This window comes from Microtus oregoni, unplaced genomic scaffold, assembly GCF_018167655.1.
Source record: "Microtus oregoni isolate MIOR12 unplaced genomic scaffold, Mior012 000032F_ref0000030, whole genome shotgun sequence".
NCBI lineage: Eukaryota > Metazoa > Chordata > Mammalia > Rodentia > Cricetidae > Microtus > Microtus oregoni.
In genome coordinates, this window is record NW_024543091.1 from 19,722,533 (window position 1) to 19,746,801 (window position 24,269).

The 24,269-nt window shown below is 48.0% G+C and overlaps 1 protein-coding gene across 3 annotated transcripts in view; it reads left to right on the forward strand.

Moving 5' to 3' along the window:
* The window catches only part of Tln2 (talin 2), a 418,592-nt gene that overhangs the window by 326,837 nt on the left and 67,486 nt on the right, over positions 1 to 24,269 (forward strand). For all 3 annotated transcript variants that reach the window (XM_041679349.1, XM_041679351.1, XM_041679350.1), the window contains 8 exons: positions 1,466 to 1,588; positions 3,759 to 3,902; positions 5,986 to 6,147; positions 12,776 to 12,916; positions 13,429 to 13,610; positions 15,356 to 15,488; positions 17,918 to 18,019; positions 21,462 to 21,632. In XM_041679349.1, the coding sequence (XP_041535283.1) occupies positions 1,466 to 1,588; positions 3,759 to 3,902; positions 5,986 to 6,147; positions 12,776 to 12,916; positions 13,429 to 13,610; positions 15,356 to 15,488; positions 17,918 to 18,019; positions 21,462 to 21,632 (1,158 nt within the window). The remainder of the gene's footprint in view (positions 1 to 1,465; positions 1,589 to 3,758; positions 3,903 to 5,985; positions 6,148 to 12,775; positions 12,917 to 13,428; positions 13,611 to 15,355; positions 15,489 to 17,917; positions 18,020 to 21,461; positions 21,633 to 24,269) is intronic.

The window sequence follows — 24,269 nt, forward strand, 5'->3', positions numbered from 1 at the left end:
GTAAGCATTAGGGGTTTTGAGTGACTGGAAAGAAAAGTATTGCAAAACTACCACAGCTTCCAGGCCTTCCTCCATCTTTCCTCAGTAAAGTCTGATTCGTTGCTATTTAACTGAGTGACTGTGGTAATTAAGAAAAGGCAATGGTAATAGTCCTTTGAGGGACAGTAGTAGAGGGGAATGCCTACGAATCAGAAAGTGACAGTGAGGCACCAGAGAGACAGTTGCCACCTGACCTTGGTCCTGGTACCCGTGCATGCTGGTTTCCATCACTTCCATCTTGGAGAACCATCTGTATTGATGATGTCAAGAGGGCTCTGTTCGTGTTGGGCTAAGATGAGAATACCCTCTGTTCAGCAACTTGCTTGGAATAAAGGGCTATGTAAATATGATTTAAATACTTAAATTCAGAAGCTTCCCCCCTTTTTTGAGACAGGGCCTCATGTAGCTCAAGTTGGTCTCGAATGTGCTGTATAGTCAAGGATAACCTTGAGCTTCTGATTCTCCTGCTCTTTCCTCCCAACTGCTGGAATTGCAGATGTGCACCACCACAGCTGGTTCTTTTGGTGGTGGGTGAGGTTATGAGAAAGAGTAAGATTCTGTATTTACAGATACTCCCTAGCTGTTTTGCTCTGCACATCTTTGTGTAAACTCAATTATTTTGTAGATAAGAAATTATAGTAGTTTATTTTGCTTCCACTCCCAAGTGGCTTATTGTCTCAGGAAGAGCCCTGTATCACATTTGAGACTTGACAAAGCCATCTCTCACCCAAGGGTGAACACTTTCTACTCCATCATCCATGGCCCTGGAGAGCACAAACTCTCCTGGCACATGCCAAAGCCCACAGAGAACAGGACACCAGATGAGGTGAGATGCTCTGCTCTGCCCATGAGACCTTCTACATGATCTCAGAGGACATATGACCTCCCTGAGCTGCACACTGACTCAAAATCCTTATCAGCTGGTATTAGGCCAAGGAAAGAATGTGCCAGTACTTTTCAATAAGTCTAACTACTTAAAATACTTAGGAAATAACTTTAACACAATTCTATGTCAATTTTCAGTTAATAAATTAATCATGCCAGGAACAGTATGTCTTCTATTTTCTGGCTAGAACTTCAAGTTCATCTCCCTATGTGTGATTTTATGCTCTTGGAAGTAAGTAGTTGTCAGATTGGGCCATGTGCCCATGAGAGGCTTTATATAGGTTCTTCCTGGTCATCTGTGTGTCCTGACTGTACCTCCTGGAGATAGCGATAACCAATAACCTTTGGATGCAAGGTTTATACTTTTATTATGTATTTATCTTCATCTAACAGAAATGATATAATTCTCTTGAATCTCTCTTGGGCACAGTAAAGGCAAAGATGACAAATGCTTTAAAATAAGTACCCTTGAGTATTAAAGACTACAACTCCTGTGCCTTGGGTTGGAATAAAAGCTCAATGACCGGTTGTTGTTTTGCAGGTTCTGGGCGAGTCAATGGCAGGAATTTCACAGAATGCCAAGACTGGGGACCTCCCTGCCTTTGGGGAATGTGTGGGGATTGCATCCAAGGCTCTCTGTGGATTGACAGAGGCAGCGGCCCAGGTGAGAGCCAGTCCCCTGTCCATCCCTTCTTTCCAGCTTGTGCCCTAAGGCAAAGCCCAGACCCCTTAAGGCAACCTGCTCCAGCTCCCCAAGCTCTGACACAGGAACCATGGGAAGGCTGGTATACTTGCTCCAGCTCCCCAAGCTCTGACACAGGAACCATGGGAAGGCTGGTATACTTGCTCCAGCTCCCCAAGCTCTGACACAGGAACCATGGGAAGGCTGGTATACCTGCTCCATCCAGCTCCCCAAGCTCTGACATAGGAACCATGGGAAGGCTGGTATACCTGCTCCAGCCCCCTAAGCTCTGACATAGGAACCATGGGAAGGCTGGTATACCTGCTCCAGCCCCCCAAGCTCTGACATAGGAACCATGGAAAGGTTGGTATACCTGCTCCAGCTCCCCAAGCTCTCTCTGACACAGGAACCATGGGAAGGCTGGTATACCTGCTCCAGCCCCCCAAGCTCTGACGCAGGAACCATGGGAAGGCTGGTATACCTGCTCCAGCTCCCCAAGCTCTGATACAGGAACCGTGGGAAGGCTGGTTGGTTTTGAGTGGGAGGGGCATATGTGCAGGCTAGCAGCCAGTACTTCCATTCAGGAGTGGGGAGGACAATGAGCCCCTATGAACACTGCAGATGCAGCATGCAGAGGTCCCCTCAGACTACACAAACTCATCTTCTATTAGCTAGTTCCCAGGACAGCCAAAGGGAACCCAAAGCAGCAGCCTTTTCTGGGAGTGTCCTGTTGGGAACCAAATGCTCTCTTGCTGTTTTTGGAGTTTTGGTTTATTTGTTTAGTTTCATTTCTTTGTAAGCAGAGACTGCACATTGGTTTCCTAGACGCCCAGACCCGAACACTTACACAAAAATTATATTAATTACAACACTGTTTGACTGATGACTCAGGCATATTTCTAGCTTTCTCTTCTTAAATTAACCCATTTCTATTAGTCTGTGTATCACCATGAGGCTGTGGCTTACCAGTAAGTTTCCGGTGGTCTTTCTCCTTCAGCGGCTACATGGCATCTCTGATTCTGCCTTCTTTCTCCCTGCATTCAGTTTAGTTTCCCCACCTAACTCTATTCTGCCCTGCCATAGGCCAAAGAGGCTTCTTTATTAACCAATGGTAATAAAACATATTCATAGCATGATGGAGGAAGGTCATTGGTTAAATAAAAAGAAACTGCTTGGCCCTCATTGGCTAGAAGATAGGTGGGAGGAGTAAACAGAACAGAACGCTGGGAGGAAGAGGAAGTGAGCTCAGACTCCACAGCTCTCCTCTCGGGAGCAGAAGCCTCAGACAGAGACGCCATGCTCCCGGCTCCTGGGCAGACACGCGATGAAGCTCCGACCCAGGATGGATGTAGGCTAGAATCTTCCTGGTAAGCGCACCTAGCTGTGCTACATAGAATATTAGACATGGGCTAGTCCAGGTGCGAGAGTTAGCCTAGAAGAGGCTAGATAGAAATGGGCCAAGCAGTGATTAAAAGAATACAGTGTCCGTGTAATTATTTCGGGGCATAAGCTAGCCAAGCAGGCGGCCGGGGTGCTGGGAACGCAGCCCCGCCGCCCTTATTACTACAATAGCATACAGAGGGGAATCCCACATCATTTTGTCTTCTGAGTCACCTCATTCTTCTCACTCAGTTGCCTCAGCTAAGATGCTAACTGCTATTGGAAGGACATGTTAAGCTCTGTATTGGGAAACCTTTGGGTAGCAAAGGCCCTGGGACCGGCTGTCTCAGAAGCTCCCTTTGTCAGTCTACACCAGCAAGTATCCTCATGGTCAGATGATGGCTGCCAGAAGCTGTGCGGGCTACATCTGTCCACATCCGTGCCCCACAGAAGAACGTCTCAAAGCCTTTTTCTTAAGAACAAGGAGGCTTTGTTCTCTGATCCCTGCAGCAAAATCTTGATGGTATGTCTAACCGTCATAGGCCCGTCTGTCACCATGCACTCATTGGTGAGAGAAATGGGCTTACTTTGTGCACCTGAGCTTGCCAGCTGCAAGTACATTATGGGCCGTTATGTACATCACGGACCATTGTGTGCACCGCGGACCATTGTGTATACTGTGGACCATTGTGTACACCACGGACCATTGTCTCCCATGGGCTCGTGGAAGAGATGTGGAGCCTGAGGTGTGCTTTTGTTTTTCCTTTTCCAGGCTGCCTACCTGGTTGGCATCTCTGATCCAAACAGCCAGGCAGGCCACCAAGGCCTGGTGGACCCCATCCAGTTTGCCAGGGCTAACCAAGCAATCCAGATGGCATGCCAGAACCTGGTGGACCCTGGCAGCAGCCCATCGCAGGTAACTGGGGAATGACGATGGATCTTAGGCGTCTCTGGGTGGGTGGTGGGAAATGGGCAGGTGAGCAGGGAATCCTGTGTTTTCAGAGCTCATAGTCCCAGATGACTGCAGCTGAGCAGATAATGTCCTCGCTCTGTTTCTGTTGCTCTGATGACGTGCCCCAACAAAGAGCAACCTAGGAGAGAAAATGACTGTCTCCCTTCCATTTCCAGGTTTCAGTCCATCATTGAAGGGAAATCAAGGCAGGAACTTCCAGCAGCTAGTTATGTCTATGTCACACCATACTCCAGAGCCAAAAGTTTGCATGCGTCCACTCAGCTTGTTTTCTTACGCAGTTCAGGGCCTGACCCCAGGGAATGGTGCCTCCCATTTCCAGACATCAGTTAAGGCCATCAAGACAGTCCCCACAGACACACCCACTGAGACTCTTGCCAGGTGACTGTAGGCTGTGTCAGGTTGACAGATGAGCTAGCCATCACAGTGACCAGGAAAGTAATGTGCAAATGCTTACATATAGGGCTCTGGGATGCTACAGAGTGAAGCAACCCAACAGGAGTCATGAGGAGCTTCATGGCTGTCTATGGACAGCTTGTTCTCTGCTCAGCACTAAGAGGTCTGTATAAATGAGACCTGACCTTTGTCCCCTCTGGTTCTCACTCCATTGGGCCATTGGATTGGGCTATGATGGCAAGATAAAGGATTGTTCTAGTTTCTGTGGCTGTGATAAAACACTGAAGAAAGGACTGATTCCAGCTCCCATCCTAGAGGAGATGTCATGGCAGGAACTCAGGTAGAAACCATAGACAGATGCTGTTTACTGGCTCACACAGTGGCTTATGCTCAACTGCTGTCTTATATAGCCCAGGCCCAACTGCCTAGAGATAGTGCTGCCCCCTCCCTCCCAATTGGCTGGGCCCTCACAGACCAAGTATCAATCAAGACACTCTCTCAAAGACCTGGCCACAGGCCGGTCTGGCTGAGGAAGTTCTTCAGTTGAGGTCCTTTTTTCCTAGATGACTCTGGGTTGTGTCGAGTCAGCAATAAACACTAAGCAAGACAGAGAGGCATCAGGGCAATTGTCCTCGGGTCACTTCAGAGATGGTGGCACTGAGGCAAACCTCAGAGTTGAGGTCAGAAGCCACAATACAGAAAGGAGCCAAAGAAACATTTGAGGAGCAGATAGTGTGTCACATTCCATGGTGCTTCTGGTGTCACGGAGATCTGGTTACATAGGAAAGCAGTATGCACTGAAAAGAAAGAGGACTGGGTGATATAGGGTACCATGGGCAGACCTGTGCGTGGCATGCCTACTATGAACTTAGGCCAGCATTCGTAGGGCAGTACCAGGGCTTGCAGTCCAGAGTACACAATCAAATGCCCCTGTCTAGCCTCCACCAAGGGAAGTCTCTGGTTTCAAAAGAGTATCTGAGCTGAGGATGGGGGTGGAGTTGATAGATGGTCCACGAACTACAAGTCGCTACCTACAGCTTCCCCGAGGGGGAGGAGGGAGAAGTGCGTCTTGATGCTAATTTTAGCCATGTAAACATGTGTTCTCCAAGGAGTTGGAAATTAGCAAAACGTTGCTGTTCATCACTAGAAAAATAGTGATGGCCTGTGAGTATCTGATGCATGCTGAATTTCAAAGACTTGGTATGAGCAAACACTTATAATATCATGTTGCTATTTGTAAATTGATTGTGGTAAACTATATATAAACTATATTACTTAAATTAGTTTCTCTTGTTTTTCTGCTCATTTTAATGTGCCTGTTGGAAAACTTTAAGTCAGGTGTCTTAGGTCTTAGCCTGGGGCCTGGACTCTGGAGGTTCCAAAAACTAGCTGGCTGTATCCCCATTAAGATTGGGGCCAGCACACCCCTACTAAAGCACCCCTTCCCTTTTCTATTTTCATTCTCTCTTGCTTCATGTTTCTTGCTCTTTCCTTCCTCGGGGTGACTTTAGGGACAACAGAGCTAGACAGACAATACTACCCAGATTCTAGAAATAAGAGTCCCAAAGAAACCCAGGCTTCTCTGCACCAAAATGTGTGGGGCCCACTTCCAAGCTAGCTCCTTGCTTTGTAGGTTCTGTCGGCTGCCACGATTGTTGCCAAGCACACCTCAGCCTTATGCAACGCCTGTCGCATCGCCTCATCCAAGACGGCCAACCCTGTGGCCAAGCGGCACTTTGTCCAGTCCGCCAAGGAGGTCGCCAACAGCACCGCCAACCTAGTCAAGACCATCAAGGTAGGTCACTGTACTGCAAGGTAGGTCACTGAAGTGGTCCCTGTACAGAGCTGGGAAGGGAACCAGGCTGAAGCTCTGTCTCCTCAGATACAGGAGTTGTAAGGCATCCTTGACGTCATGAATGGGGAGGGCTTGCTTACTGATCAGGAATCATCCACCAGGAAAGCACAACCAACTACATCTCCACTCACCTCCACGGTGGAAGGGGAGCCACTCCTAATTCTGTCACTAGGAGCTTAGGGCCTGAAATTAGGGGCCTCCCTTAGTGTTGTGTGTGGGTACAGCCTGTGTGTCTCTGTGTACTTGGTGTGGTCTTCAGTGGTCGAGTAGAAGGTTGTGCTGTTGTTGCTGGAGGCTTTAGAACTGAAAGATGATGTGGAAGGGAAAGGGAATGGGAAATTATAAAACAACTGCATTATTAAAAATTACTTTGGAGCTGAAGAGATAGTCCCGTGCTTGCCATACAAACACGAGGACCTGCAATCACATCTTCACAACTCATGTCAAAGCCTGATACGTTAGTGCACCTCTATATTCCCAGCACCCCTACAGCAAGATGGGAACTCACGGGCCAGCTAGCCTGGTTGGTGTGTATACCAGCAAAACACATGAGAGATTGTGTCTCAAGAAACAGCTCAGGAGGGGGGAATCCCAAACCTAGAATTCACCTCTCACCTTCACACGCGCACACGCCTAGAGATGACCTCTCACCTCCACACGCGCACACGCCTAGAGATGACCTCTCACCTTCACACGTGCACTAAATATTCCCTATGACATCCATGATGTTTATAAATGTTACGTTCCACCCCCCTTAGGGCACCAACTTTTTTTTTTTTTTAAGATAGAGCATCTGTCTTTCTAAAAAATCATCTTTGTGTGTAAGTCCATGAGTAGTTAAGGTGTCGGGGAGGCCGGCCCTTGCAGTTAGGAAACTGAGTTGGTCAGGCAGTGGTCTCTGTAGGTTGGGTCCTCTAAGCCAGACCCGTACACATATCAGGCAGTGACCTTGTGGGGAAACAGCCAAAACCTGGACAGCACAACACAACACCCAGTATCCTCTCAGGACTCTCCCCAGCCTTCAAAAGACATTGTTATAAGAAGCATGTGAACCTTGCAGTGCTGAAGGGAAAAGGATTATTTGTTTGTTTATGATTTGGGGTGGTGCTGGGCATCAGACCAGTGGTTTTGTGCATGCTAGGTAAATGAGGACATGACCGCTCCAAGATTTGATTGAGGAAAGAGTTTTTATTGTAGATATGAAAGAGAGTACAGCCAGAGGCATCCGGAAGAGTCCAGACTGAAGAGGGGAGAGAGAGAGGAGAATGAGAGAGAGCAGTCGGATCAAAAGGGGAGCTGAGGACCAAGAGAAGAACTGAGAAAAGTGTTGCTGAATTGGCAGGGTTATAGATAAAGAGAAGCTGGGGGAAGGGAAGCCAGCTGTCTGGGTTACAGGGAAAGGAAGTTTAGGGCAGGGGTCCATGGTGAGAAGAGCTGAGAGGTGCCACAGGTTTTGAGCAAGCCTGAAAGCCTTTGTGCCCTTTGGTATACCATGGACACCACAGTTCCAGGTTTCCCCGCGACCTGACACTTGCTCTATCACTGGATCACACTCCCAGCCTGACTTCAGTAAGAGTCTATAACCTTACTGTAACTTGGCCTTTTTTTTTTTTTCCTGCAAATTCACTATATGATCCCATGGAGAAGTCAGTCACACAGTGAGCTTTGCAGAGGCAGACAGAAAGAGCATCCATCCGGCCTGGAGCAGCTGGAAGCTGACTGTTGAGAACTGGGCCAGTTAGCCCAGTCAGCGGTTCCGTAGCTATTTTAACAAAGAGTCATTTTTAAAACACACAAAAGACCCATGTGTTTGAAGACAACAAGAATCTAGATGGGAAATGAATAAACAAATTAAATCCAGTGTCCTGGTGCTCTGGGAGTCTTGCGGTAGCTCATCTCCCTGGCCATCACAGTTCATGACATTAGCAATTAACAAGCCTATGTTTTTAAATATGTATTTTATGCTTTGTGTATATCACTAATTTCATCCACACATACAGGCTATGTTTATCATGCCCATTTTGCTGATGGGGAACCGGGGCACAAAGAGGTTAAATAGGTAAACCAGCCAGGAAATGACAGATGAGAATTCAAGTCCAAGCTCCAGAGCCCCTGTTCTCAGTCCTGGCATGCAGTTGGGCTCTCTGGAACAGAGGCAATGAACTCATCCCTCAGCCTGGGGAAAAAGCCCTGCCTGTGTTTACAGAGCACAAGTGGGGGTTGGGGATGGAAAGGACAATGTAGTTAAAAGCTGTGATGTCACTGTTGCTTGCTGCATAATTAACTGTTCTTAGTTAAAAGTCTAGGGGAGGGAAGACATCAGAAACTCCTGCCTCTCTCCTGCTGCCCCTCTCTCCTGCAGCCTCTCTCCTGCTGCCCCTCTCTCCTGCAGCCTCTCCTGCAGCCTCTCTCCTGCTGCCCCTTTCTCCTGCAGCCTCTCTCCTGCTGCCCCTCTCTCCTGCAGCCTCTCTCCTGCTGCCCCTCTCTCCTGCAGCCTCTCTCTCCTGCTGCCCCTCTCTCCTGCTGCCCCTCTCTCCTGCAGCCTCTCCTGCAGCCTCTCTCCTGCTGCCCCTTTCTCCTGCAGCCTCTCTTGCTCCTGCAGCCTCTCTCTCCTGCAGCCTCTCTCTCTCCTGCAGCCTCTTTCTCTCCTGCTGCCCCTCTCTCCTGCTGCCCATCTCTCCTGCAGCCTCTCGCTCCTGCAGCCTCTCTCTCCTGCAGCCTCCTTGGTTGTAAATTCTGGTCTGTCTGTTAAGATCGAATCTTCTTTTACATTCTCCTCACAGTGTCAACCCCTCCGCAATTCCCTGCAGCAAATAAGCTCTTGTGATGGTCCAGAAGATAGGCCGGTGGGAAGCATCAGAGGAGGAGAGCGGTGATTATAATGTGGGGCACATAAAGCCCGTTTCCCATGTGTATCACTGCAAACTGGCATCCATATAAGGGAAACAGAAATGAACCTATTGCCCCAGCTTGTCAAAATGTGGCCAGGGTTTTCAATTTCCACCGTGTGGCAGGGTTTGCTGGTCAGTCCTTGAGCATTGCCTTTTACTCACTAATAAGAAAATGGCAGAGATCACTTCCTTGGTGCCCCCTGCTCTGTACTGAATGGATTTCCTGTTCGAAGGAACCGTTAGGTATCCTGTGAAAACCGGATCCTTAATTTCCTGACTAGTCCAGATAGCAGTGTCACAGCTGTGTTATTTGCTATCTTAGACTCCTTAGCATGTGCTTGATTTGTACCGTGAGGCTGGGCCTATCCGTAAGCCCAGCTGCCACACCCTTCCAGCAATGAAGAAGGGAGCAAACAGCATACCACTGGGACCTTAGATCGCTGCTGATGGCATTCCTTAGACTCCCCAAGCATAGCCCGGCAAGAACCCACTTCGGTCTGTCTCCTACCAAGAAGGGCTCTCAATGCCGGGTGAGTTGCAAGGACTCTGGCTGAGTTTCCATTATGCTCCTTACCTAGCCTTGAATCAGATGTGTGGAATTGAATGTTATTTTAAATGTGCAGCCGCTCAGGTTTGAGTGCCAAGTAGAAATTATGCAATCCCAGCTTTTGTTTTCCTGAGACATTGAAGTTTGGCCTTGTCATTCACCACAGAGTGCGTGTTCAGGTTTTTGCAATTAGGCACTTCCAGCGAGTGCCACAGACAGCGATCCAGCTCTCTCTAATTGAATTTGACTTGGCTGTAAGTATATTTTCTTGGTCATCCTTATGTTTGGACTGGTAAAGCAGAGTTCTTCAGATTGGGGTGGGAAACTCTCCGGGATGGCTTTGGCCTTGCTGCCTTTGCTATTGCCTAGGTCTGTAGGAAAGAAGAAAGTGGAAGTCTTGGGTCATGATTTGAGACCTGACCGCAAGTAACAGAGTAGCCTGAGCAAATTGTGTCGTTTCTCCAGGTGCTAACTGATTGGGAAAAGCAGGTGACTATTCAGCGATCTTTAAGGCCCTCTCTAGCCCTTAAGCCCATGAATATTTTCCCCACATGCCTGTGAGGTTAGACTGAAGACACAGGAGTAGCGGGCTCAGGGGTAGGTAATGCTCTTTTCCCAATGGTTTTGAATTTGCAGCCAAGTGAATTGACCCCTTTGGTGACTAAGGCGACGCTCTGGACTATGGAATGGGCACACGGATGCATTGCTGACTGCTCAGCATTTCACTGTTAGGCTGAGTGTCCATTTTACTCGGGTTGGCTCCGCCATACCCAGTGCAAGCAAAATTTGGAAATGAAATAATAACTTTCCAGGCCCGTCCTTTCCAGTGCCTAGCGCCTCCCTTTAGGAAATAGCTTTTCCCTTTTGAAAGCCAAGGAAGGTGGGTGGCGCAAGTTTCTCGCATAGCCCGTGTTAGTCAGTGCCCTATATGAAAGCAGTGAGTTCCATGAGATGTGACTTTTAGGATCTGTGCTGAGCCAAAGGGAAAATCCTCCTGGCATCCCATTGGCTCATGTTTTGAGGTTGTACCCCTGAGAAATGTCCCTTCAGATTTACCTCAAGGAGTCATCTTTTCGGTTTGTGTAAGGTCAGACCTGGGTTGATGACCTGGTTCAGAGGAGGAGGTAGGAAAGGGTGGGCCTGAGTTTGGAAAGGCGAGAGGAAGAAAGGAAACCGTGCCATTTCAGAACCCAGGGACTGGTGGAGGCGGCGCCCAGACTACTGGGACTCCACAGTTCGCTATGACCACCCTCCTGCTTCACTCCTTCTCTCATGCCGGGACCATTTGTACCAGGCACCCGCCAGGTGGCAGCCACCATACCTCCCACTGGTATTTCCGGCTTGCTCTGAGACTTGGCAGCACCCACCCTTAAGGAGACTATTGTGTGACTGGCACAGTGAGGCCAGCGCTCCAAAGCTACTCTTTTCTGTGCTGCCAGGGCCAGCACTGTAGATCCAGCATTTAGTGAGTCCAGGAGGGCAGTCAGAGGTAGGGCCGTGCGTGTGAGCAAGATATAAGAGGCCTTAGCTAAGCTCTCCAGTGGGCCTAGAAGAATGGCTGAATCTAGGAGGTTAGAATAGGGTCAGGGTCTGTTGGGTGAGGGAAGCCAGACACCCTAATTACTGAGGATGGTAAGTGAGCAGGCTCATGGGAGTGCCTCTGAAAATATTAGCATTGTGGCTATGTAATTATTATCCCAAGCTGCCAAGGCCCGGCTGGAATGCTGTTGTTATGCAGAAGTAGCCTTCGGACCTACAGCGCCTGCCTCCTCTTGCCTTACCAAGGAGCAGCTCCCTCCCGCCTCAGACCCAGATGCTCAGATAATGCCAGTGCCTCTGGTTTGTTTGTTCACTAATTGTCTAAGTAGGCTTTTAGATATTGCTCATACGGATTAAATTAAAAGTTTAATTGGTCATTTAACACGAAAATTTGCATTCTTCTGCGAGCACAACTGCCTTCTCCCTGTAGAAGATAGGGCGGTGTTGCTGTTTTGTTCTTGAAGAGGTGGAACCCAAGCTCGGAGAACCTTGACCTCAGCTTTGAACCCTTTGTAAGGCAGCTTGATGTGTCTCCCAGGCCTCATCCTCGATCCTCACCTCCCAGGCCTCATCCTGGATCCTCACCCAGCTGGCCATGAGTCCACAACATGACTTACCGCTCAGTCATCTCGTGTTGTCTGCTGCTAATTAAATGAAGACGCGGCATGGAACGTGCAGAGGAGAAACACGTCATGTCTAGAGCTCAGTGAACACCCTGAGTCACAGTAGCTAGGCTGAGAAATAGAACCTAACCAGCACCCGGAAGTCACCTCTGCCCTGACTTTGTGTACCTTCTGTCCCAGCTCCTCCAGAGTGTCACCCAGCTTCTAACACCCCAGTTAGTTTTTTTCATGAATGGAATTGTGCAAGAGGTACTCTTTTGTGTGACCTCCTTAACTAGATAGACCTTGGTGTGTGTGTGTGTGTGTGTGTGTGTGTGTGTGTGTGTGTGTGTGTTTAGGAATTGCCCATTTAGTTGAGTAGGTCTACAGTCTATTCCTTCACATTGGATTCCATTATCTTTTTTCTAAGATGATGGTCTTGCAGGGATAGCCTTAGATGTAAAAGTTAGGAAAGTTGGAAGTGTGAGGGATTAGAGATTTAGCTCAGGGGTAGACTCTGGTTTTCATTCCCAGAAACAAAAAGGGAGGAAGGGAGGGAGGGGGGAGGAAAGGGAAGGAGGGACGGAGGGAGGAAAGAACGACTGGTGAGAAGTATCACACCATGTAAAAAGGATCTTTGTCATTTGAGAGGGAATGGACTCTGGAGAGGATTCCAAGAGGATCCATCTCAGAAGTGGAAGAGAAAGTGACTTGGCAGCCAGGTGTGACATCATGGCCGAAGAGGGAGAAGAATGAGTGGGCTGACGGCAGGACTGCTCTTTTGTGAGCTCCATGTCTAGATTTAGTCCTCAGGATGGCTACCTGGGCCTCTCTGGTTGGCAGCAGGGATCCATGGCTCCAGTTGCTGCTCACTTGTTGAGGAGGAGTTTTCCCGCTCAGCTGCCCTCCCTCGCGGGGAGGTGACGGCTGTGGCTTAGGAATGGTACCTGTTTCTCATTGGGTTGAAATCTTCATTTCTTTCACATTAGGCCCTGGATGGGGATTTCTCTGAAGACAACCGCAATAAGTGCCGTATTGCTACCACCCCCTTGATTGAAGCTGTGGAGAACCTGACAGCATTTGCATCAAACCCTGAGTTTGTCAGCGTTCCCGCCCAGATCAGCTCCGAGGTAGGGAGTCTGCAGCAGTCGTCACCTTAGAGTCCTTGGCTAATTCCCTGCCAAGTAGAATGAGCACGGAGAGTTAAAGCTCCAAAAGGCCTCCTGTCAGCGCCCCGTAGACTAACAATGTAGTAAGCCCAGTATTTTGCAGTACTAAGTAGTGTGTACACAGTACATTGCTACACTGCGTTACTATGGGTGGTGCTTGATGCACGGTTACTAAGCTCAGTGAATGTCTATCTTTTAAGAAATAATAGCTTGATATCGAGAGTGAGCTCTGTGTCTGAGAGTGTGGCTGATTCTTTGATGAAGTGTGTCATACTCAAAAGTTTTACTTAAGAAAAGAAATCAGTATTATTTAAGGATCAAGCCTGGGCCCACATTGCCCCAATCTAGATCCTTCCTGTTAGCTAGCTTCCCTCCGCAGGGTAGAAGTTCTGGCGTAAAGAATAAGGCTTCCTAGGGCCCAACTCACTGGTCTCTGCGCACTCACCTTTCACTTCTCTATTGGTTGATCTCAGGGCTCCCAGGCACAGGAACCAATCTTGGTCTCGGCCAAGACCATGCTGGAGAGCTCATCGTACCTCATCCGCACCGCACGCTCTCTGGCCATCAATCCCAAAGATCCACCCACCTGGTCTGTGCTGGCTGGACATTCGCACACGGTGTCGGACTCCATTAAGAGCCTCATCACCTCCATCAGGTCAGTTTCTCGTCTAGAGAGGAGCTCCCAGCCTGCCTCTGAGTAGAGCAGGAGGGGATTGCGCCCATCCGTTAACGCTGGTCGTTATTGTCACGGCTCCTCTTGGCGAACAACCTCACACAAGCTAGAGTCACCTGGGAAGAAGGAACTTCAGCTGAGGAGTTGTCTCCATCATAAGGCCCATGGGTGTCGGTGGCGTTTTCTTTATTGATGATTGATGGAAGAGAGCCTAGCCCACTGTGGCTGTGCCATTCCTGGGCAAATGTCTCCGGGATGTCTAAGAAAGGGAGATGAGCAAGCCAGGGAGCAGCATTGTTCCATGGTCTCTGCTTCAGTTCATGCCTTTAAGTTCCTGTATTGAGCTTCTGCCCTGGCTTTCCCTTAAAGGTGAAGTAAGTTTTCTCCCCTCCCCGGGAGGTTTATCACGGTAACAGAAAAGCAAACTGAGGAAGGTGCAGTCCTCTCTCTCATCTCTGAGACCCATGGTAGTGCTGGCCACAATAACAGCACATCTAAGTCCCTATTAAAACCAGATATTATTCCGAATATTTTCCCTATGTTACCTTTTCTGATCATCACATTTTACAATACATCTTATCATTATTTCCATTTTAACTACTCTGAAGTTTGGGCAAGAGAACTTAAGGAATGTTCTCATGGTCACCCACGGCTCCAGTCCCAGCCTTCTCACCATCACACTGAATTATCAGCTCATAGGGGCTTGGAGAGCTCTACTGTTCAAGTTCTCTCAATCTGATAATAAAAGAAAAGGAATATTCTATAGCACCAACTCTGGGTATCCTGACCTTCTTAGTAATACCCAAAGGCTGAGAAAATGACATTTCTCATGTTGGCCAAAATTAACATCCTATAACATGGAATGTGTTTGTTTTCTCAGTTACACTATTTTGCTTCTTAATTGCTTCTGAAGCTCAAGGCCATAATTGAACTTTCTCTTAATGTATTACGGCAAGGGAAACTCCTGCCTGCTTGAACTCTTACTGCAGCCCTTGAGTTTATGAGTAGTGTGTAATGTAGAACGCCTCGTGTGTTTGCATTGTAAGTGGTGCTGTACTTTATTTTCAGTGGCTGGAGCGATGGCTCAGTGGAAAGACGCTTGCCGCAGAAGCATGAGGGCCTGAGTTCGAGTACCTAGCTCCACATAAAAAACAGGCTGTGTGCTTGTATTCCTGAACTGTGGGAAACAAATGCATGAGGATTGATGGGGATTGCTGCCTGCCACACTGGCCCCAGGTTCAGAGAGAGACCCTGTCTTAAGGAACTAACACAGAAAATGCTCAAGTCCGATACTTGACTTCCTCTTACAGTCTCCATGTGCTGATGTTTGCAAGCGCATGCACACATATAGACACATACAACACACATACATACACATACCATATAGATACGTATATACACACACGCACGCGCACTTTTTTTACTTTAACGTTTGAAGGAAGCACCCAAGTGCCAATTGTTTCCTTTGTAATTGCCTATCATTAGCCTGAGAGGAAGGGCGAGATTCCATTCCTCCTGCTAGAAACAGAGCTCTGTCCGGGACGAGTGTTAATGGAGAAATGCATGGGCTCTGTACCAGGCTTTGCTGAACAATCCTCAGAGACGCACTGCTTAGTGAAGGTGATCATGCAGAAAGGGGACAGGGGCTCCTGGCCCATGCGTGCAGGGGCTGTGTGACATGTTTTAAGCCTTACAAACTCTTGTTTGCTTTATTCTGTCCGTTTCAGGGACAAAGCCCCTGGGCAGAGGGAATGCGACTACTCCATCGATGGCATCAACCGGTGCATCAGGGACATTGAGCAGGCCTCGCTGGCGGCAGTCAGCCAGAGCCTGGCCACAAGGGACGACATCTCTGTGGAGGTAGGCTAGGGCTCTGTCATCTACCTTAGGAGCTCCGCTGGAGTGTGATGATGGACAACCCGCCCCTGGGGATGTCGGGAGGAAGTAGGGCAAGTGCTCAGAAGGCAAAGAGGGCATGGGAAAGAGCATGCCAACTGAAGAAGAATGTTCAGTGAGGCTGAAGTTTGCAGGAAAAGGATCAGTGCTGGGTAATTCTGTATCTTAAGGTCGACCACAGTGGAGCAGGCCTGGGCATGCAAAACTTGAACACTTCTCTCTGGCCACATTTTGTCTTTGCACTTTTTTGGACAAGTTTGGTACTAAACTTTAGTGCTTTTGATCCATTCAGAGATAAAGAATTGTGCCCTGAGGTATTCTTTATCTCATATGTATGTGTTTGAGGGTGTCTTAGCATCCTATAATTTGGGGTCACTCTATCTTTTCTCTCTGAGTGTTATACATATGTGTGCACATGTGTATGGGAGTTCTCACCCATGTGGAACTGAAGACCTCAATTGCTCCTCTATTTTTTTTTTTTTGAGACAGGGCCTCTCTAGAACCTGGAGCTCACCTTCAGCTAGGCTGACTGGCCAGGGAGCCCTCAGGATCCACCTGTCTCTGCCTTATTCCCCTCCCTGCACTTGGGCTGTGGACACTCGGGTCCTCATTCTTGTAGAGCATCCACTTTATCCCCGAGCATCTCCCCAGCCTTAACTTTATCGGTTCTTGGTGGTCTCTCTTGTGTTGCTTGTTACCCGTGAAAAGTTCACAATCCATACTTATTTCTCTACTAAGAGCACAGTATTCATTATTCAGAAGACATTTGGTTTACATAAATGGTGTGATTACCTTGATGCCATAGAATTTAGGCATGGAAAGCTCTTTTCCCGTTCTCTGAGCAGTGGACCTAGAGCTAAGCATTCCTAATTTTCATTAATAGAGCTATCTGTATAATAAAACTACTTAGTAAAGTTACTTCGACTACAAACACACACACAATCCCGGAAATGAGGAGCAGGACTAGGCACTGTAACCATGTGAACCACTAGAATCACTGATTTAAGCCTGTTCTCGAACACTCATGAAGGGTGTGTGTTGATGACCTATCATCAGACCACATCCTTTAAGTAGCCCCCATGTCCAGAAGCCAAGATGAAACCAGGTTTGGTGGCACACACCTTTAATCCCAGCACTCAGCAGGCAGAAGCAGTTGGATCTCTATGAGTTCAGGGACAACCAGGGCTACTTAGACACTGCCCCCCAAAAATCCATGACCACGACCCCAAAATTGCCCCCTCCATCCCTTCTAAACTATTTCCTCTGCCCTCCCAGTAAAAAAAAAAAAAAAAAAAGAAATGTACCCCCTTTACATCCAAGGCCTTCACTGTACAATAGTGAATTTAACAAACCATCTATCATAGAACACCAAAGGGATTCTCTGCCATTCTTGTCCATAATCACATTAAGCGTGTGAGGATAATAAATAATTAGCTAAATAAGGCCTTTGGACTCTAGGGAGGCTTCTCTCTGCCTGCCCCATCTCTCTAGCTCTTTGCTGGTTTGCTTTCAAGCTTGCCTGTTAAGCCTTTTCTTTCCCAGAGTGAACTTCGTCCAAAGCCGTCCTGTTCAAGTGCATCATGGCTCTGTGGCAGAGTAACAAATGCAGGAAGGATATTGTCACTTTATTAGATGACATATGGGTGGTACGTCTCTAAGATGCCCAGTGCCGTTATCTATTAACCCTGAACCTCTCCAGTACAGGTCCTAATGTGATTTTGAGAAACAGGTGGGATTTTTCCTGCTTCCAGTTAATCTCCCGCTTTGAATCCTTCATCCCTCCCCCCCACCACCACCACCCTCCCAGCAGAGTCTGGCTTTCCTTCCCTGTCTCTTAAGAGCCTGAACTCATTTCTCTGGAGCAGACAGGTTAAACCATCTCGGGCCTGATAAATAATCCCTCAAGAGTATCATTTCCAATATTTGCCTACAAGTCACCAAGGACAGTGAGCAGAGTCTGACAGGCTCTGCATGTAGCCCACCTGGTGTCTTCAGGAGGCACCGTCGGAGACACCGTCAAAGGTCAAATCACGTGTTCACATCGTCCTTAACCTCCCTTGGTCCCCAATGAGCTGTCTCCATTTGGACCAAGTTGTCTCTCCTTCTTGAAAACTATAACTATTCCCCATTCCCAGTAATCAAGCTATATAACCTAACCATGGAGATCCCACCAGCATCAGTTGCCAGGGCTTGTGGAAATGAAGCCAGTAAGGAACACATCCCCAGACTTGCCTCATCACTCATCTGAGGCAGGATAAGGGACCTCACCCTGGGGAGCAAGGCCAGTCGGGGAATGCAAGATCGGGGAGCATCCAGACATTCTGATTTTATGCAGGTCCCCTGTCCTTCATAAAGGGCTTTTCAGAATAATGACCTTGGCAATTCTCTATCAGGCCCTGCAGGAGCAGCTGACCTCAGTGGTCCAGGAAATCGGGCATCTTATTGATCCCATTGCCACAGCAGCTCGAGGAGAAGCTGCCCAGCTGGGACATAAGGTAATGTGCAAGCAGGGAATCCTGCTGATAGAGAGATGGGGTGTGTGTGTGTGTGTGTGTGTGTGTGTGTGTGTGTGTGTGTGGAGGAGGGGTGTCATTATTGCCAGAAGCCTGTGGCCAGTGTTCTCCTGTGCTTTGATTCCGTCTCCCTCGCTGTGCCCATGAGCCTGGTGCTGTCACCAATCCCTGTTTACAGATGAACAAACAGCAGCACAGTGCGTGAAGAAATCTGTGTAAAATTCTTAAGAAGATAAAAGCAGGGAAGGTCCCAATCCAAAGGACCCAAGGCTAGGACTATCATTCTTCATGATCTGGCCCTGCTCACCCCCCAGAGGATGCTGGGTCCTAGCTTTGTTAGTTTCACTTCCCCAACTATGTAGCAACTCATTACATCTGCATTAGTAAAGTTAATTCCTAGTCAAAATAAACCTAGAGAACAAGTAGGATTCTAATGCATTCAACATTTGGGCTGTAAGCTTTGAGTTCTCAGGGACCCATCACTTCCTGTATTAGTTTCTTCTTGGATGGTGCGATAAAAAGCCCTGACCAAAAGCAACCTGGGGGAGTAAGGGTTTTTTTGACGTAAAGTTCCAGATGGATAGAAGCTGTCATGGCAGCGAAGGCATCATGACAGCCAGGGTGTGAGGCCAACCTGGCAGTCCAGGAGCAGAGAGATCATATTTCATTAGCACACGAGAAGCAGACAGAAAGAACAGAAAGTGGGGCCAGGCTATGAAACCCTAAAGCCAGCCCCAGTGACTCACTTCCTCTAGCAAGACTCCATCTTCAGCGTGCCACCAACCGAGGACCCTGTTCCAACATAGGAACCTATTCTTCATTCAAACTACCACAGTGCCCTGTTGCCTTTAGTGATGAACCCAGTGTCATTTCTGGGACAAGTCCTGTGCCAGTGTACAGGGTTGTCTGTGCTTGCTCAGGCTGGGACCTCCAGATGTGGAAGATCTCTACGTCTGGACAAAGCAAGCAGCAGGGAGCCAGATCCACCTGTGCTCTTCCTGCAGACTTCCCGCCTGGTCTTCACGGGGCTCTAAGATGCACTCAGAGAGGTTTGGGGATGCGTCTCAGGTAAATTCTTGCTACGTGAGCACAAGAACCAGAGTTCAGATCCCCAGCACCCACATGGCTACAGTCAGTAGTACACAGCTGTAATACAACCCGAGGGGGCAGAGAAAGGTGGGTCTCTGGCTCACAGGCCAGCCATTCTAGTCAAACCTGCAAGCTCCAAGTTCAGTGAGAGACCCTGCCTCAAAAATTAAGATCAAGCTCTTTTCCATCTTCCTCTCGGAGAGGCAGCTTTGCTTCTGCCTCTCTCCCCACTTTTCTCTTCCCCCCTTCTCTGTCTCTTTCTCCTCTTCTCTCTCTCTCTCTCTCCCTCTCTCTCTGTCCCCCCTTCACCCTTCCTCCTCCATAACCCCCTGAATAAACATTCAACCTCAAAAAAAAAAAAAAATTAAGATCTAGGGGCAAATGGCTCGGTGAATAAGAGTGCTCACTGTGCAAGCATGAAGATCCGAGTTTGAATCTCTAGCACCCTTGTAAAAAGCTGAACATTTCTCTATGTTCCTGTAGCCCCAGTGCTGGGGGGCACACAGGCAGATCCTGGGAGCTTGCCTCACTGAAATGGTGATCTGTAGATTCAGTGAGAAACCCTATTTCAAGGGAATAAGGCAGAGACTGGTTAAGGAAGACACTAGACATCTTCTGGCCTGTGACATGTGGACATGATCATACGGACCCAATCACACACATGCACACACACCTCACACACAAATAAAACAAAGGGGAGAGCAATTAAGGAAATTTACCAGACATCAGTCTCTGGCCTCCCTGTGTACCCACGTATTATGTGTGCAGACACACACAAATGCCCATAAAAGCACGGTAGGTCAGCTGCAGCCACATTCGCATGTCTCTGTAAGATAACCTGATGAGAATAACAGAGCCAAGTATTCTTACTGCTGGCCAGGAGTCCCGTCTCCCTGTTAGCAGCAATGACTATTGTTTTTATGGACACTGCTACTCACACTTGGGCTTGTCCTTATAATGCCCCAACCCTTGCTTTGTTTGGGGCCCAGTGTCTGCTTGTGTGAAGTGCTCTCTCTCCGCTTATATACCACAACACGGTGGGGAAGAAAGCCTTGATGGAGTCGCAGGCTAAAGATGTACATAGGAATACCCTCAGTGGGAATCTTAGCAATAGTCACGACCGCACAAAATTGAGCACTTAGACTAACCATCGGTGCTGGTTTGTTTCATTAGAGCAGGGATACATGGAGCCAAATATGAAAATATGGTCCTTTAGCTGTCAAATAGAAGGGTGTCACTATTACCCTCAGACTTCGAACATGTCACCAAGCAAGAAACAGATACCAAACGATGAGCTTCTCAAGTCTGAGTGCAGCAGAATGAGAATGCAAATTACAGCGTGAAAGGTGGCAGCGAGAGGAGGGCAGCAGCCTAGAGCCAAGCTGTGAAGTGAGCCCAGCCCCCTCCGCATCCCCACCCAGCTGCAGAGCTGCAGCGTACAGCCCATACTTGCGCCTCAGCTGCTCTCCGTCTGGATCTGCCTCTTCCAACTGGGGGGAATCGACTAAGGAATTGGATGGGAAACATTTAACAAGTGCACAAGGGATGCACCTCATAAATATGCGTGACATGTGGCTCCACGGGACCCAAGTGTATAGCATGCATACATATAAAAGATATTGCAAGTGTGTGGCATGGTCTGCAAGAAGGAAGTCTGCCCTAGGGCAGTAGGTAACTGTCTTAATCAGTTTTGCTTTTGTTCTTTTGGTTGTGGAGTTTGGTTTGGTTTGGTTTGGTTTTAGCACTGGTGATCGTGCTAAAACCCTTACACATTAGTAATCTACCACTGAGCTACATTCCCAGCCCCTTGACAAGGTCTTTTATTTTCCCAAGTTGAGCCAAACAAAGCAGTTAGACAGTGGAAATCATTTTGCTTGTATTCCATTGCTGAGGTTTGGTCCAGTAGTTGGTGGCAATGCCAGGTGGAGTGTCCACTGAAAAGCCTCGCAGATTTTCTTCATCTCACCCCACCTCACCACCCTCTCCCTCTCCTATCTTCGTTCCCTTCTGAATCTGTGAGGTGTCTCTTATTCTTAACAGTTTTTACTTATAAAACTGACAATTTCTAAAACAGGGTCTAAGTCTGGTGACTACCTCTAAATCCCAGAATGGGCTTCTTACCATATATGGAGAGGAGATGGAGAATTCCTCGAAGGAAGAAAACCCAAGCAATAGATTGTTAAATAGTGGGTATTTCTGAAGGCAAGCTGTAGCCAGATTGCCTTTCTCTATGAGTCATCTCATCCTTGCTCTAAATCCCCTTCTTACCCAGGGAGCCTCTCCACAAGGAGACCTGAAAGAATATGATGCATCTGGAATTTTTCTTTCTTGAAAGGTGACACAGCTGGCAAGCTACTTCGAGCCCTTGATCTTAGCTGCAGTTGGTGTTGCCTCCAAGATGCTGGACCATCAACAGCAGATGACAGTGCTGGACCAGACCAAGACACTCGCAGAGTCTGCCCTGCAGATGCTGTACGCAGCCAAAGAAGGTGGAGGAAACCCCAAGGTATGGTTCTGGGATCCCACATCCCTCTTGTGTTGTCTCCTTCCTCGAAAAATACCTCCGAGTTGATTTTCCAGTCTAAAGGAGAAAGAACCCAGTGGCTTTCCAAACAGATATAGCTAAGGGTTACAAGTCCTCTTTCTTTGGTAGGATACGTAGGCAAGCATCTGCGGGACAGGAGAGCGCATGGTATGCTCTCTGTAGGAATAAAGGTGGTACACTTACTGGTACCCACTAGGTGTTGATGCCTAACTTCCATGAAGGAACACCATTTGCTTTCAGTGAAGATGATGTCTTCTTCCTAGAGGATGCTGATTTAGTTTACATACTTATTTTTGCAGGGTGGGAGGGCCTCACATATGCTAGGCAAACATGCTTACCACTGAGCTAACTCCCCACCCCAAGAGATGTTAATTTATTGTAATGGTGCCCCACCACCCGGTCAGTTTGTGGGAGGTACATTTCTTCAGTGAGGTGCTGTCATGGATGACTGACCTTGTGCTACATTTGGCTTAGAATTTAAGAAGCGGTAACAGGGCCTGATGAGTGTCTTAGAAGAGCGCTTGCTGTCCTTGCAGAGGGCCTGGCTTCCGTTCCCAGCACCCACGTTGCATATCTCATCACCCTCGTAACTCAGTGCCTTCTTCCAGCCTGCACATACATGGTGTCCATGCATATCCCCAGACACACACGTATCCAAATAAACAAACAGCAACTTAGCATCAGCATGGCCATATATAGAATTGCAGAAATCTGGGGTGTCTTCAGAAAATTGTGAGTAGTCTGGCTGATGTAGAATGCACAGATGAGGAACACAGCTGGACAAGTTGGATCAAGATGTGCTGATGCATCTCATCTTCTCTGCTAAGGAGTAAGACCTTTCTGTAAGTCGTGGGATCTGGTTGGGGGCCGTTAAACAGGGACACGGCAACGCCTGTTCTAGTTTAGTTCTGACCCAAAGCAACTTATAGGAGCAAAGAGCTTGTTCGGTTTGCCTTGCCAGGTCAGTCCATCACTGAGGCAAGGCAGGAAGGAGCTCAAGGCAGGAAGCTGGAAGAAGCAGAAACTGTGGAGGAACGCTGCCTCCAGCTCACTTATGCCTGGATTTGTGCTGGCTAGCTTTCTTACACACCCAGGATCACTGACTAAAGATGGTACCATTCACATTGGACTAGGCCCTCAGTTAAGAAAACCCCTCGCAGACACACCCTCCAACCAACCTGGTAATCCAGTTCCTCAGCTGAGATTTTTGAACTGATTCTAGGCCATGACAAGTTGACAGCTAATACTAAGACAAACCCATATGTTATTTTATTACTTATAATACATGTCTGTCTGTCTGTATTTATCTCTCTTTCTCTGTCTTTTAGAAACAGGGAATATAACCTATACTGACCTGAATAGCTTATAGCCCAGATTGGCCTCAACTTTGTGATCCTCCCTCCTGAGCTGTTACCTCCTAAGGGCTGAGGTAACAGGCTTCACCCGTCACCCCCAAAACAAGCATCAAGTCTGCTCCCTTAGGCCCTTTGCTAAGAGGCCAAAGCCACATAATTAATTATTTGGGATGTTATTATTTGGGGGAATATTTATTAAGCTTTATCTGCTGTTGGTTTGATATTGTTTTATCTCATTCGTAGAAGAAATAAAGTTTAAATGTTGTTAAATATTTACCAGCAGGATGGCTCCGCTGGTAAAGGTAACTGCCACCATGCCTGTTGACCTGAGTTCGAGTCCCAGGAACCACATGGTTGAAGGAGAAAACCAACTCCCTCAGTTGTCTTTTGACCTCCACACATGCACTGTGGCCTGCAGGGTCCCATATACATGTACACACACACACACACACACACACACACGCGCGCGCGCGCGCGCGTACACTAAATAAATGTAAAAATTTATTTTAAATAAACACATAATAAAATGTTGTTAAATAGTCGTGAGTAGTCGTGATTTGGTAAAAACAAACACTCCAGGGACTGGGTCAGACATAAAGGTTTTCAGATCCTAGTGCTGCCTCTTGCTAGCAAGTTCTCCATTTCTTGTCTCCCCTACTACGCAGTAAGATTAATGATGAGTACCTCCCAATGTTGCTAATAGAATCTGAATGAGCGTGGTGTTTAAAAACAAGAATGTGAGGGATAGCTCAGGTGGTAGAGCACTAGCCTGGCATCCACTGAGCCCTGGACTCCATTTCCATGTAAGTTGGGAGTAATAACACACATGTATAATCCCAGTTCTTGGGAGGAGGAGGCAGAGGATCAGAAGTCCAAGGTCAGTCGTCTTCAGCTGCACAGGGCATTTGAGGCCATCATGGGCTGACACCCCGTGCCCATCAGACCAGTAGTCAAAACAAGGCGGCACCAAGGCATGTGTGTGTGTGTGTGTGTGTGTGGCCCCTCTAGCAGCCCCTTGAGCATCCTCCGCATCACCCCTCCCCTCCCCCATTCTCTTCTATAGAATTCCCTTCAAGCTGCCCCGTGCAGCACCCCCTGCAAGCCTCATCTAACTCTCTGGAGAGCGCTAATTATCTGCTGTCCTGCCCCGCCCCCAGAGTTCTGCTGTAGTCTCCTCTCACTTCCCATGCTATTCTGATGTCTTTGCCTGCTGTCCTGAGTTTGTAGTGCAAGTCCTGTCCGG